The sequence below is a fragment of the Pteropus alecto genome, unplaced genomic scaffold (assembly GCF_000325575.1).
Source record: "Pteropus alecto unplaced genomic scaffold, ASM32557v1 scaffold164, whole genome shotgun sequence".
Classification (NCBI taxonomy): Eukaryota; Metazoa; Chordata; class Mammalia; order Chiroptera; family Pteropodidae; genus Pteropus; species Pteropus alecto.
The window spans coordinates 18,859,008-18,872,835 of record NW_006439568.1 but is presented as its reverse complement, the minus strand read 5'-3'; the positions used below and the strand labels follow the sequence as shown (position 1 = coordinate 18,872,835).

At 33.7% G+C, this 13,828-nt stretch overlaps 1 protein-coding gene across 17 annotated transcripts in view; it reads left to right on the top strand.

Moving 5' to 3' along the window:
* The window catches only part of RIMS2 (regulating synaptic membrane exocytosis 2), a 549,058-nt gene that overhangs the window by 454,994 nt on the left and 80,236 nt on the right, over nt 1-13,828 (top strand). For all 17 annotated transcript variants that reach the window (XM_015593047.2, XM_015593053.2, XM_025050124.1 and 14 more), the window contains one exon: nt 9,901-10,142. In XM_015593047.2, coding sequence (XP_015448533.1) covers nt 9,901-10,142 — 242 coding nt within the window. The remainder of the gene's footprint in view (nt 1-9,900; nt 10,143-13,828) is intronic.

Here is a 13,828-nt window from a genome sequence, read left to right as displayed (position 1 = left end):
CGCCTAGGACGTGAATTACCCCTCAGTCCAGCATATCCAAGCTGTAGAATGCCTCCTGCCTGTTAGTTACTTAGTAGCCATCCCCAGCTTTGTTATCAAATTGACTGTCATGGAAGTGCTCATGTTCAAGCAACCCTTATTTTACTTAATAATCACCCCAAAGGGCAAGAGTATGGATGCTGACAATTCAGATAAAGAGGAGCTGTAAAGGGCTTCCTTTAAGTGAAAGGTATATATTTATAGGAAAAATCATAGTAAATATAGGGTTTAGTACTCTCTATGGTTTCAGGCGTCCACTGGGAGTCTTGGGACATAATCCCCTTGGATAAGGGGGCACTATGGGACCTCATTACCTCAATATGAAAAATTAGGCCCATTTCAAATCTAATTTGTTTCTCTTTCAAGAATGTTGATCAGTAACTCTTAAAATACCTTTTTTGGGGAAAACAATGTAAAAACCTATAAAATTATTTTGTTAATTACTCCAACAAAAGAAAATTAAAAACATTGACACTTAGTGAAACATAGCTTTAGTCTCAACATTCTCACTATATATCTCACGTATATCTTAGGAATTCTGAACATTAGGAAAAGTATAGCTCCAGAAAAACACAGCAGTTCTTTTGTTTTGTATAATACATGGTTTTATCTTGTTATTCTTATAGCTTTCACATTTATAATAATAGGAAAACTCTCAAAACCATGCACTAGACTAAAATATGGTTCACCTAACTTCCCTGTATAAGTTCCAATTCCGGTGGACTTCCCAACCTTACAAGGACTGGCGTTACGCAAGCCGAGACATCATCCCAGAGCAGACCCATGATTTCTGCAAGACTGATTACCTAGGAATCTGAAAAGAAAAATAAATTGCTATATTTCTAACAAGCTGAAGGCCTTCCTTTAAGTAGATCCAAAGAAGGTTCAGTATATATGACCAAGGACATCTTGTCAAAATATTACTGTCAGGAGGCTATTGTCTTTTGTTCGTGGCAATTTCTGAATAACATATAAAACAAACTTATACTTGGGTAATGATTACTGGAACATTATCTATTGCAGAAATACAGGCTAAGCAAATATTCTACATTAAACCAGATTATTTGTATGATTTTACATGAAAAAATATTTTCTTTAGGGGTGAATAAAGAGGTAATTTGGGGAATTTTAATATATTGGATTTATTAACACTAGATTTAGTCAAAGAGAAATTACCAATATTTGTCCAGTGAGGCAAGGAAAATGTATTTTGCCAAATAATAAGTTCTTATTACCTATTATAAAAAGTATTTTGCTTTCCACATGAAATGCCTAAATTCAATTTAAAATATGCAAGTTTAAGTCCTAACCTAGAAACCATGCTATACTTCACAAAGGATTTTACATGTTAAAGTTCCTGTGAGTTTTGCTTCATATTTCCTCTAATTTATTATTTTGTTTTTCTAAATCTTAACTAGGACTATAAACCATTGTCTTTGGTACAGTCATTGTATGTATGTGCATATATATATGTATACATATATATGTTGTGTCTGTACATATATATGTATGTATATATATATGTGAATGTGTGTGTGTGTGTGTGTGTGCATACACACACTGTTCTGTGTTCTATATGATGGTCAGTCAGGTACTGCCACAAGAGGAGACGCAGAGAGGCTAAGGAAAAAAAGCTTATACTAATATGTTCTAGGAAACAGGAGGCATGCCACACCATGCAGGGCCACATACTGAAGCTACAGGGTGGTCAGGAGGCAGAAAGCAGGAGCGAGGGGAAGTTCTAGGCCAGAGCCTTTATTAGAGTTTCCACAAGAAACGCGAGTCACAGCAGAATAAACAGTTCAAGACTTGACTAGTTTGAAAAATTCCTGAAGGCTGGTCTTTGGGCCCTGGCGTGATCTCTGGTTACCTGGTATAGGCCCTGGGGTGACGGGGGTAGGGGACGTTGGCTTGCTGTGAATGGGCCTCGAAGAGGAGGTCTGGCTCTGGATTGATTAGTTTGCATATCAAAGCCAGGCTCTTCGCTGAGCCCTTTGCTGTGGCTGAGAATTGACCTGCCCCAGGGAGCTGCATTCTCCCCAGCCAAGTAGATTTTTAAGATGTCAAAACATCATAATATATGGAAAATAAGAAATATAAACAATACACATGTGTATGTGTGCACTCACATACATATAGTCTTTAGACATTAATTTTTTAATACCCACTAAAATTGAATTTAGAAATCTGAAAAATCTTTACTCAGAAGTTTGTTGTTTAGATAGTTTTAAATATCTATAATTGTTGGCCTGTCACTATACTATTGAAAGAAAGTCTCCTTCTTGGTTTTTACTTTCTAAGTCCAGAACTCTGATTTTCTCCCAAGCAAGGGAGGGACCTGATACCTGATAACAGCATGGTCTCAGGAAACGAAATGTGCTCCGCTTCTCCACCTACCTTTCCAAATCCCGTGGCTCTCTCCCTTGAGCCTTGCTATCTGTTAAAGAGGATAGACAGTAAAAATCGCTTTCTTTTCCAGTAAGAAAGCCTTTACTAGAGCAATAATGCACAGTTCCCTAAGAAGAATAACATAATACATGTGATATAATGCCACAAATTACAGGAAGTTGGAACAGTGAGAGTTATTTCTGGTGCCCTACAGATCATTTTACTTGACTCTAACAGATGCTAAGAAAGATAAAAGGGCAGAAACTACTCCTTTCTGCTCAGTTCTTATCAGACAGATATAAAGAAAACATAGCCTTCAATAAAAGTATCTTTGTTTTCAAAATATAAAGGAATAATATATGGATAATATATATTTAGCCTCTTGAAAAAAAATTTTAGAATGTTTTTAGTGTTTTTAATCTGATGAGACTTCAGAAATTCAGGTAGATCCTTCTACGTAAGTTGGAAAGATTGATTTTAATTAGTCATGGGAGTTGTATAGATAATAATTAGATTTTATCATGATATGTAAATTTAAGGCATGTTGTATTTTGTACTTCGTAGACTGAGAATTAATATCCTTAATATATAGCTACTTACAAGTTTTTATATATTTTAAAACACAACATCTAGTTATTTTATATGGGCAAAAGTTACAGTTTAAGCATATTTTCATATTTTATGATTTTATATGGATAAATTATAGTCTAAGAATATTTTCATATGCTGGTTTAGCTTTCAGTATTATTTTTGGAAGCATAATGTGAATTTTTATAAAGCGTAATCATCTTAATAGTGCAGAATATTCATCACTTGTTAAATAATCTACAAACGATACACTGATTATAGAGTTGGATGATTAGCAAGAATAAATCAAAGCTCTTGGTTTATTTTTTATTTTCACAAAATCTTAACTATTAGTGTTCCTTTGCTATTAATAAGAATGGTAGAAAATGTAAAATGGTGCTTGAAGTTATGGGCCAGTGAGTATACCTTCTGATAATTTGCCATGCCTTTTTATGTTACTGGAAATGGTATGTAATTGTGTGGTAAAATCAGAAGAAGCCAAAATGAATATGAGTTAGAGGCAAGTCTGTTCCTGCCTAAAATATTTACGTATAGAAATAATCAGCTTTAGCTGAAAAGTACAGGTGAAATTGTTACCACTGGGGTGATGTGAAATCAGGCGCTTCCCCAGCAGCATGGGAGAGGGGAAGGATAACGGCACAGAGTGTGGTTGGTATTATTCCTGGGTTCTTCCTCATTGACACAGTGAAGAATCACAGGTCAGTGAGATTTAGAAAAGATTTATTAAAAGTATATTTTACAAAGACAAAGCATGCCCCAAGAGGCACATGTTTCAACGAAGAACTATAACAGAACGCTATAACAACAAACATCATAACCAACACAAAATGGCCAGAAGTAGGAATGTCTGCATTATATTTGGGCCATGTTAGGTGGTTCCAAAGGCATTCCTAAGTGAGGTCATTTTGATTGACACTTGGCTGCTATATAACACTTTACCGAGTGCACATGTGCGTACCTAGAATTCTACTACCTTTGGGGTGTTCTCTGGGCGGTCTCTAAGCTGGACCCCTAATCCTTTGTTTCCTGTCACTCATATCTGACTTAGCTTCCTAACAAGACAATAGAAAAACTTAAGGAGATTAGGCACACATTGTATTGTTGGGTTAGAATTATGGAGTTTATTCCAGAAATTTGTGAAGGGAGAGATGTTATTGCTTAAAAATCATATACTGAGGAAAATTGTGGGGAGCAATAGGCAAAACTGGATTTAAAAGAAAGAAAAACAACCATGAAGATTTGAAAGGAATTAATTTAAAAAAAAATAAATTAACAGAAGTATTATAGTCATAAAAATTTGGAGGTTAAACGTACCTTAATACTGGTCTCTAATGTCCTCATATGCTAGCTTAGGAAAATGAGGCCCAATGAGTAAAAGAAACTTTTCTGGTAAACCATTAGCAATGTGGTTTTGGATCTAGAAATTGTGATAATATAGTGGAATTTTAGGCACTAGGAAGCTGTTGGGAAAGGAATTTTGGAGATTGTAGGTCTTCCTGGTGCTCCTTAAACTATCCTAACTAAGCAGTGACATCCTCTGTAACCACCAAGACATTCCTAAAACTGGCCCTCAACTTTGTGGCATAGACACACATATACATACACACCCTCCAATATATTTAGATACTACCCTAATACATTATAGTATGTCAATAGAATGCATTTATATATAGTACCTGCAATAATGTTAAAAATACTAAGTTTTAAATTTGTCATCTCCAGAAATCAAGGAATTAGCAATAGAAACTCAGTTTTCACATACTTGTCAGAGAGAGAGAGACATTTTCTTGAATGTTTAACTTAATTAGGGTTTCTTGACATTGAAATTTCAATTATAAACTAAGACATTCTTATGCAGCCATATTTGCATTTGACATGCTACTTGCCAGTAAATTAAAAGAGACTATGTCATATCATTTTTGTATCCCATATTTGTAGAGATAGACGTTCAATAAACTTTGGTTGAATAAATGATTACTACTTTACTAGCCTAAAATTATAGATGGTCATTTCAGTAAGTGAAACAAAGCTTATTAAATCATAAATTAGGGTAATAATAATTTCAAGCTCCACATTTTAGGAAAGGAGGAGTATTTAATATACAGAAATTTCTTAATTAGAGTTTTAGACAAAACCAGGGTTTGTTACACACACACACACACACACACACAGAGCAAGGACTATGCCAGAAATGGCATTTTAAAAACCCTGACATCAGCCCAATGACTGGCAACTGGCACAAGCAAGTTATCTTGGTGATAGATAACTCTTGGTACCTACCTCCAGGAAGACAGCAGAGGGAGGGAAAAGGAATTTAAGCCTTTCAAGATGCCATAATGTTTGGGAGCTTGGTCAGCCTCGCTGGGTTTTTTCCTACTTTACCATTATCACTATTGTCTTCTAACTTTTGAGCTCTGCAAGCCTTCCCTAGCACCACTTCCGAGCCCAAGATGTTTCAGTACTTCCACTCCTAGAATTATCTCTGCCTACTTGCTATCCATGTGTCTTTTCTGTTCCTGTGCTGCCGTTCTCATGCTCCATTGTGTTAGCTGCTAGGCCTTTTGTATCTCTATCCACAAAATTTTTGAATCATCTCAATCTCTAATTCCTTGGGTAAGTTCTCTTCTAAACATGTTCCCAACTCTCAATAAGATGAAATATCATTTTGACATGACTATATATTTTATTTACAGTGCTGCTTTTATGCCAATACTCTCACAAACTCAGAATTTGTCTTTGTCATGTGTTTGCTATTTATCTTAACAGCCAGTCACTTAACTCTGTTCATTCACTGATTAATGCTTTTGGCCCTATGGCCTGTAGCCTTCATGTAATCACATACTCTTTTAATCCCTGATAAGCTATTTAAGACTTTAGGGGAATATTTGAAAATATTTCACTTACCTTTCATTACCTTTCTCCTAATGGTTGACAATACTAGATTCGCCTTTTTAAAAATCTTTCAGGATGCAACTTTCAACAACTATAATTATGTCATAAGATAGATAACTTGCATTGGCAATTTTACTTTGAGAATACCAAAGATACAGTTTTTCAGTATTTGTCTAAAGCCAAAATTAGAAAATATGTGTAAAATAATATTTATAAATGTAGAAACACTATAGAAACACTGTCTCTTTCTGGAGCTGAGCATCTTATGTCAACACCCAATATTATTATTCAGTAAACTCAGAATTAGCGTGAAAGTCATGCTATACCTTTAACATGGGGAATATATTGAATAGCTTGACCTATGCAAAGGTAAAAGGAATGTTGGTCCTTGATTACTCTTTTCATTTGTCTGCTTTATTTTTTTCTTATTGCCAATTCCTTTTATGTTCATTTTGGAAAAAACAAAATAGAAAAAAAAAAGAACATTTTTTAAAGCATAATTACCATCCAGAAAAAATTAAAACTATTTTTAGCACACTGTTCACAGTATATCCTTCCAGATCTTTTGCTATGTGGATTTATAATTTTCCCGCTAAGAATATAAACTTCTGAACATTTAAGTTTACTTTTCTTTATGTTCTCTTTATTCTTCAATTACATGGGTGACTAGTAGATTATCTCATAAACCCAGATTCCCTGAACTACTTACTTGAACAAGAGATGTTTCTTTTTATATTATTTTCTTTTGGTTGTTGTTGTTGTTGCTGTTGTTGTTTGGTGTGGGTTTTTTTGGTTTGTTTGTTTTATTTTTATGTGTGTGTGCCGCTGGATAGCCTCTAGCATTTGAATTTGTGTCCCCAGGATTAGGGTAAATCCGTATTTGGTATGTGTGCCAGCCAAACCTAAGCCGCAAAGATCTGCTTCCTGTCACCCTTCCCCCATATCAAGAACATATTTTATGTCAATAAATATTTATTTACAACAGCATTTTCAAAGGTACATTCTATTCTATTGATGAACATAACTTACTTAAACACCCTCTACTGTTAGATACTTATGGGGTTTTCCTTGTGTGTGTGTATGTGTTTTGCTATTACAATCAATTCTTCAATAAATATCATTTCTGCTGAATCTGTACTAAATCTTGCTAAGTTTTCTCTTAGGATAAATCCTGAAAGTAGAATTGATACATTAAAAAGTAGGCATTTTTTAAAGCTTTTAAAACATATTGTCAAATTGTCCTTTAGAAATTTATCACTGAGACTGCCACCAGCAATATTGGAGACTTACCGTATTACTAGACTTACAGATTTTTTTCTTTTAAAGTAATTAATAATGTAATGGGTCTTTGCTTCCTTAACCATTCCAAATGATCACCCATGTTTACAGAGTCATTACTAAGTGTTCCATAAATTAAGAGTCCCAAAACTTCAGAAATTATGGTTGATAGCTTATTTACTCACAACATTAATTGCCTGTAGTTTTAGGTGACTGTCCAGTGAGGAAAGGAAAGAAAACCAGTAGTGACACCCTCACCTGGGTCTCCCTCCCCTCAAAATACAGCAGCCTCAGGGCAACTATTTGTAAACATCTCTGGTGATCTCTAAGTTTTAAGGACATGAAAAGTAAACCCATCTTATAAAACTTTTAATAACCCTTTTGTAGATAATGCTGTTAAATTGAAGAGAAGTATATTTCTTTAAAACCTAATGGTAATTAAAATATTTATCTACATACTAATTTATCAGTTCCAGTTAGTATTTTACTGTGTCCTGCTTGATTTAGGCCAAGATTTTTTTTTTTTGCCTTTTGTATCCAATCATGAAAATTAAAATACAAAGATCATATAGTACAATAAGCAATTTTTGTGAGTATATCTTTGACTTCCTTGGTAGGTAATAGATTGAGTGGGTTTTTGGTTGTAGAAGCTATATGTTTGGAATAAAAATTTCTATATAACAGGAGCACTAAGTTACTGTGACTGCAGGCATATGTTATTTTCGGAGCCTTAGTCTCGATCAAACTTTGACTTTTCTATACTGTGCCATGCCTTCTTTAATGACAGCAGACTGAAATCCTAGGTGGTTGTATTTCTGTGTCGATTTGCTCAGAATCCATGGAACAAGAGATATCTAGAAGAGCAAAGCATTTAATAGTTAAAGGGGAGACCTTATATAGATATTCCAGTTCAAGATGTTTAATGGATGCTAAAGAGATGATGATGATGCATGATGGTGGTTGGTGATAATGGGTAAAATGAAGAGAATAATTTGTGGAGCTCTCATGTGTCTTGCATTCCGCTTGGTGCTTTACTTATGTTTTCTCACTTATTAAATGAGGAAACTAAGTTCTAGAAAGGGAAATAACTCTCTCAAGATCAGTCAATAAAGCCAAAGAGCGAACCCAGAATTCCTGACTCAATGCAGTCGACTCTCCATTATATAACAATGGCTATGTGAAAACTATTCGACATTTTAATTTCAAAAATTTCAAATTTAAATTTATAATTACAAATATTTCTATTGGTGCTGTTAAGTAGTTATAATACATGTTGAAGGGGCTTATTTTCCATATTCCCTAATAATAATTATTATAATTTTCATGTATTGAACTTTTACTTTAGACATATTATCTCTATTTTTAAAAATAAAAAGGTAAAATAAAATATTCTGATTTTCTAAATGAGGAAACTGAGGCTCAGAGTAGCGCAATTAACTCTTCTGAAGGAAGTCAGTTAAGTAGCCACAAAGCTGGGATTCAAGACACTTGTCTCCAAGACACTTTTATTCTATTGTTGCTTATTGAAGAATAGCAAGATCAATCAAGCTTAAATATGATTAATTTAGGGTTTGTACAAACATATACCTTGTTCTTTCTTTTATCTCCCTTCCACCCTCCCTCTCAGCCTATTTATGCCTCATTTCTCCTTGAAACTAATGTGAAGGATAAAATAGTACACTTTAGTGTATATTTTTTAAAATATCACATTTAGCCTTTCCCCTTTTAAATACTTGGAGAAAATGTACATATATTCATGAAATTAACAAGTGGTCCTAGCCTTTTAGCAGATTATCAGAAGCAAATTAAAGGAGAAACTATGACTTTCCAATACTGAGTCAAAAATCGGCAATATGTAAATAAGTCTTCCTGTTTCTGCAAAGCAGGCTGCTTCCTTCACATTTTTCCAGGTTTATGAGGCCAGCTGCCTCCAGATTCTTCACCCCCTGACATACCTCCTACCACACCCCAGTAATCAGAAGAAACCAAAGTCCTTTTTCTGATTACTACCATTCACAGTGTTAGTCTAGCAGTAGCTCATCCATCAGCCCACATGCTTCCTTTACTCATTGATTACTTTCTGACCATATTGTGTAGAAAACTGATGATTTTTTTGTCAAATAAATGCAAGAGGAAAATCTTTTTTTCTTTATTTTTGGAATATAGACTACATCAATAAATATGAAATTATATAAAGTGAAATAAATCATTTTTAATTCAAAGCTAATGAAAACATCAATCCCTGTGAGAAAATTTAACTGCTATTAGATAATCTTATTAGGTTTTTCATAAAATAAAAAAACTTATTTTAAAAGGTCACTTTTAGCAATGGATGCTATAATGGTTTGCCATTTTTTGTAAAAATTTACCACTGGACTAATTTCTTTTTAAAAGCAATAGTAAAGCAAATTGGAGAAAAATGCTTTTGGAAACCTTTTCCTTGTGAACATTTTTTTCCTGTGACCATACAAACTACTGTCTTCTTCGACAGCAGAAATAAAATCATAAGTCTGTTTTTCTATAGTTGAGTTACGGTTGGCCTTGAATAATAAGGCCCATTCAAGACCATGGTATTCGAAATTTTTTAATCCTAAAAATATGTTCCATAAATAAATGACATAACTTAATTATGTTCCAGATGTTTCATCTAAAATACCTTTTCTGTCTTTCCCTTTTTACTCTTGTCTTCACTTTTAACGACCCATCGGCCTACAGTGTCTTTACGTCCAAAATGCAGAGCAGACAAATGGGCGTCTCAGGGAAGAACATGACTAAGAGCACCAGCATCAGCGGGGACATGTGCTCGCTGGAGAAGAACGACGGCAGCCAGTCGGACACTGCAGTGGGCGCCTTGGGCACCAGCGGCAAAAAGCGGCGCTCCAGCATTGGGGCCAAAATGGTAGCTATTGTTGGTCTCTCCCGGAAAAGTCGCAGCGCTTCTCAGCTCAGCCAGACAGGTAGGCATTTTTATGCTACCTTTGACTTCGTATTTGAGTCATGATTAAAATACGTATTCTTTTCTCTCACTCATTTTGTTACAGTAATATGTGGATAATGGCATGTTCCAGAGAGAAAGGGGCACTTTAAGTCAACTTTTCTGAAAACTTTTTAAGTGACTTTGTTTTCCAGTGATGAATGAACCTGCTTTAAAGTTAACCTTGGCCGCTGTTCTTGAAATGTGTTCAGTATCTTTCCTCCTCAGGGAGGGGCTCAGCTGTGGGTCCCCTGACTGCCAGCTGCTCGTCCTTCATAACCGCGCTCTGATCTGTGAGTTATTTGCTTCTCTTTAGGTTCCTCAAGTTGGAACCAGCCCGATTAATTTTCATTCCCCGCAAGGTATGGTGATGAAGATGGCACCTCATATTTTGTGTGAATACTGTTTTTATTGCTGACAACCTAACTTCTTTTTCAGTTTGTAAGCAGCATTTACCAGTAGTATCAGTTTTCTCACTACAGTTCTACTTCTTTGTTAAAACTTCAAGCAATGATATTCTCCAACAGCAGGGATGGAAGAATTTTCTGCTGACAGTGAAGATATTCAAAGCTTTGCTAATTTAAAATTCAGTTGCTAAACCACATCTGCAAAAATAAATTAGATACAACACTCCTACTCAGAAAAACCACTATTAGCAATTAAGAAATTTGTGAGTCAAAGCAATGTCTTTTTTCAAATGGGTGTTGATAATTAAACATTAAATCCCTGGTATCTTGGAAATAATAGCATATCTTCTACTGAACAAACAAAACCATGTAATATGGTGTTTCCTTTACAGCAAATAAATTATAGGCAAGTGGATTAAATCTCGTTTATGTTTGAAAACTAAGGTTCTTGTACACAAAAGTCAAGACTTAAATGTGCAACAAAAAAATATTTAAAGATACATTAATTCCTGGACCCGGCTGATCTTGATTTTACAAACTATAACAGTAATACTGGAATTTGCGCCTTGCATATATAATAATATCATGTTGAAATAGTTATTTGATGGTATTTCTTATAACTTGGTTGTAACTCACTATATTTAATGTGATTATTGTTATAGGAATTTTTCATTTCGTATGTCAAAATGTTATTTTTCATTTTAATATAAAAATAGAAATTTATGAACATAAAGGTCTTATTTAAATGATATTTTAAATTGCTAATATTTATACATAATTAACTCTGTTGTGTTAATACCATAAATGTGGACCTTTTGAAATTGTTTTTTATATTTCTCTGGCAGTTAGAACTTTATTGCACTTTTCTCTTTAAAACTTATAAACTATAAACTTAAAAAAATTAAGAACCTAAAACAGACATTAATAAGACTATAAGTTAGAGAATATGTGTGATATTAAACTAAATAATTAATTTTATTCATTCAGGAGTTTTTTGACAAATATTGAGCACTTACTATGTGCCACACACATGGAAAACAAAGATGAATAAGAAATCACTTATAAGCTGAGTTGCTTATAATCTAGCAAAAGATAGATACTTAAACAGATTGCTTCAAGTTCATATATCAGTGGTAAAACTAGAATTGCATAGAAAATATACTAGGTGCCCAGAGGAAGGCCATCTGATCCAACCTGGAAGTCTAGGAGTGAATAGCTGGAGGTGATGATACCTGATTTAAGACCTGAAAAAAGAGTAATTACTAACGAGGTAAAGGACAGTTTGAATGGTATTCCAAATAGAAAACTTAAAAAAACTATAATGAACAAAGACATGGAGGCATTATATGTACAGGAATGATAGGCATTTAGGTATGATTTTACCATAAAATGCTGGACTGAATGTGGCCAGAGATGAGGCTGATAGATGAGTAGAGACCAAATCATGGAGAGTCCTGTAGATCATATTAATTTATAGGTTATAGGAAGTTTTAAAGGGTATCAGTAGAGGATTTACATAGTCAGATTTGCATAATATATACTTTTTAGAACTTTTAGGCTGCCATTTGTTTATCTAACAAGTCGTTTTTGAACTTCTACCATATGCCAGGTACTATCCTAAAGAAAGCAAGACAAGAGATCCTTCTCTTAGAGCTTATATTCTAGCAGGGCTGCAATAAAGAATTAAATTCAGTCAGCATCTGGTAAAGAGTATTTTAGGATGAATTAGCAGTGTAATACAATAATTCAGATAGGAGATAAGAGCCTGAATGGACCTGAATTAAGTCAGTTGTAATAAAGATAGAGAGAGGGTGATAGTTTCAGGGAAAATTTTAAAGAGCAAAATTAGCAGTCAATCATTTGATTTAATGACTCATTAGATAGGGGACAAAGGAGAGAATTCTAAGATGATTTCCATATTTCTGGTTTGTATCACTTGGTGGGTGATCATAGTGCTATTAATGGATATTAGAAGTATAAAAGAAGGGATATTTGGGGGGAAGAGGAAGCAGGATGAGTCCTGAACCCATGAAGGAGTCCAAGAAGGAACGACCCCGAGGAAAGGACAAAAACTATGAGAAAAATACTGTCACAGAAGCTAAGAGTATAGACGAGTTCAAGACGAGAATGGTCAGTATTTCTGAATGAAGTTTCATGTCTTTACAATATTGGCATAAATATCCTATATATCTTCCTTTGATAATATTTTTATTGAAAAAATATGTATCTGTGGATCATACACTGAGATTCTGTAACAATATTGATTTGGTTTTTATGTATAAGTAGTTAATAGGTTTTTAATCTCCAAAAACATTTGATGTTGGCGGATTTAAGAACTGTAGTCTTATTCCTTATATCATATCTTGTTCCTCCACTCTGTATATATAGCATAGCGGAAAATAAAGTATTCCTTTTTGTCATCGTTTTCATTAATATTCAGTGACATTATAATGGCTGAGATTTTAATCATTCTTAAAATATGCAATTTTCTACTTATCTACCTAATAGCTTTGATCTGTTGACTTCATAATATCTCTCAACTCTCTCATATTCTAGTCCGTGTTTACCTGTAGAATAGCAAACAGATTTTTTTGCAATTATTGGACTCCAAAATTTCAATGGGTTTCTAAATTTTATATTACTGTGTATATGAGTATGTATTTAAGTAAGATTTTTATGTTTTATAAAGAAAAAAATTGCAATTGCAAGCTCCAACAGTATTTAAAACCGAAATCTTCAAATTTACTATTTAAACTGTGATAACATTACCTAAAGTACTGAATTATTTTTATGATGTTGAATCTTGTAGTAGATTCTTTGTTTAGACATAAATACATAAGATATATAAAGTAACTTACCTAAAACCAAGAAATACATTTTTAACTAGCATGTTTGCATTTTCAAATATTTATTTAGTATTCTCCTGATTTTCCTAAACTCTGTGTAATGATCTACATGTGATTATTACAGATTTATCATTTAATGAATCATGTTTTTAAATTTCTGAGATGGTGTTTATTATTGTAAAAATAAATATCATTGCACCAGTATAGATTTTAAACCAGACAAGACTACTTACTTGCCTTCTGAAGAATTACGAAATTATTCTTGATGATATCATAGTCATTACATGGAAACAAAATTGGCAAGGGAGAAAGTATTTATAAAGTTGTATTGGCCAATATACATGGCAGCTAAATTATATCTCTTTTCTTCTGCCATGATTTTTTTTTTAATAGAAACTTTAGTTCTTAGAGAAATT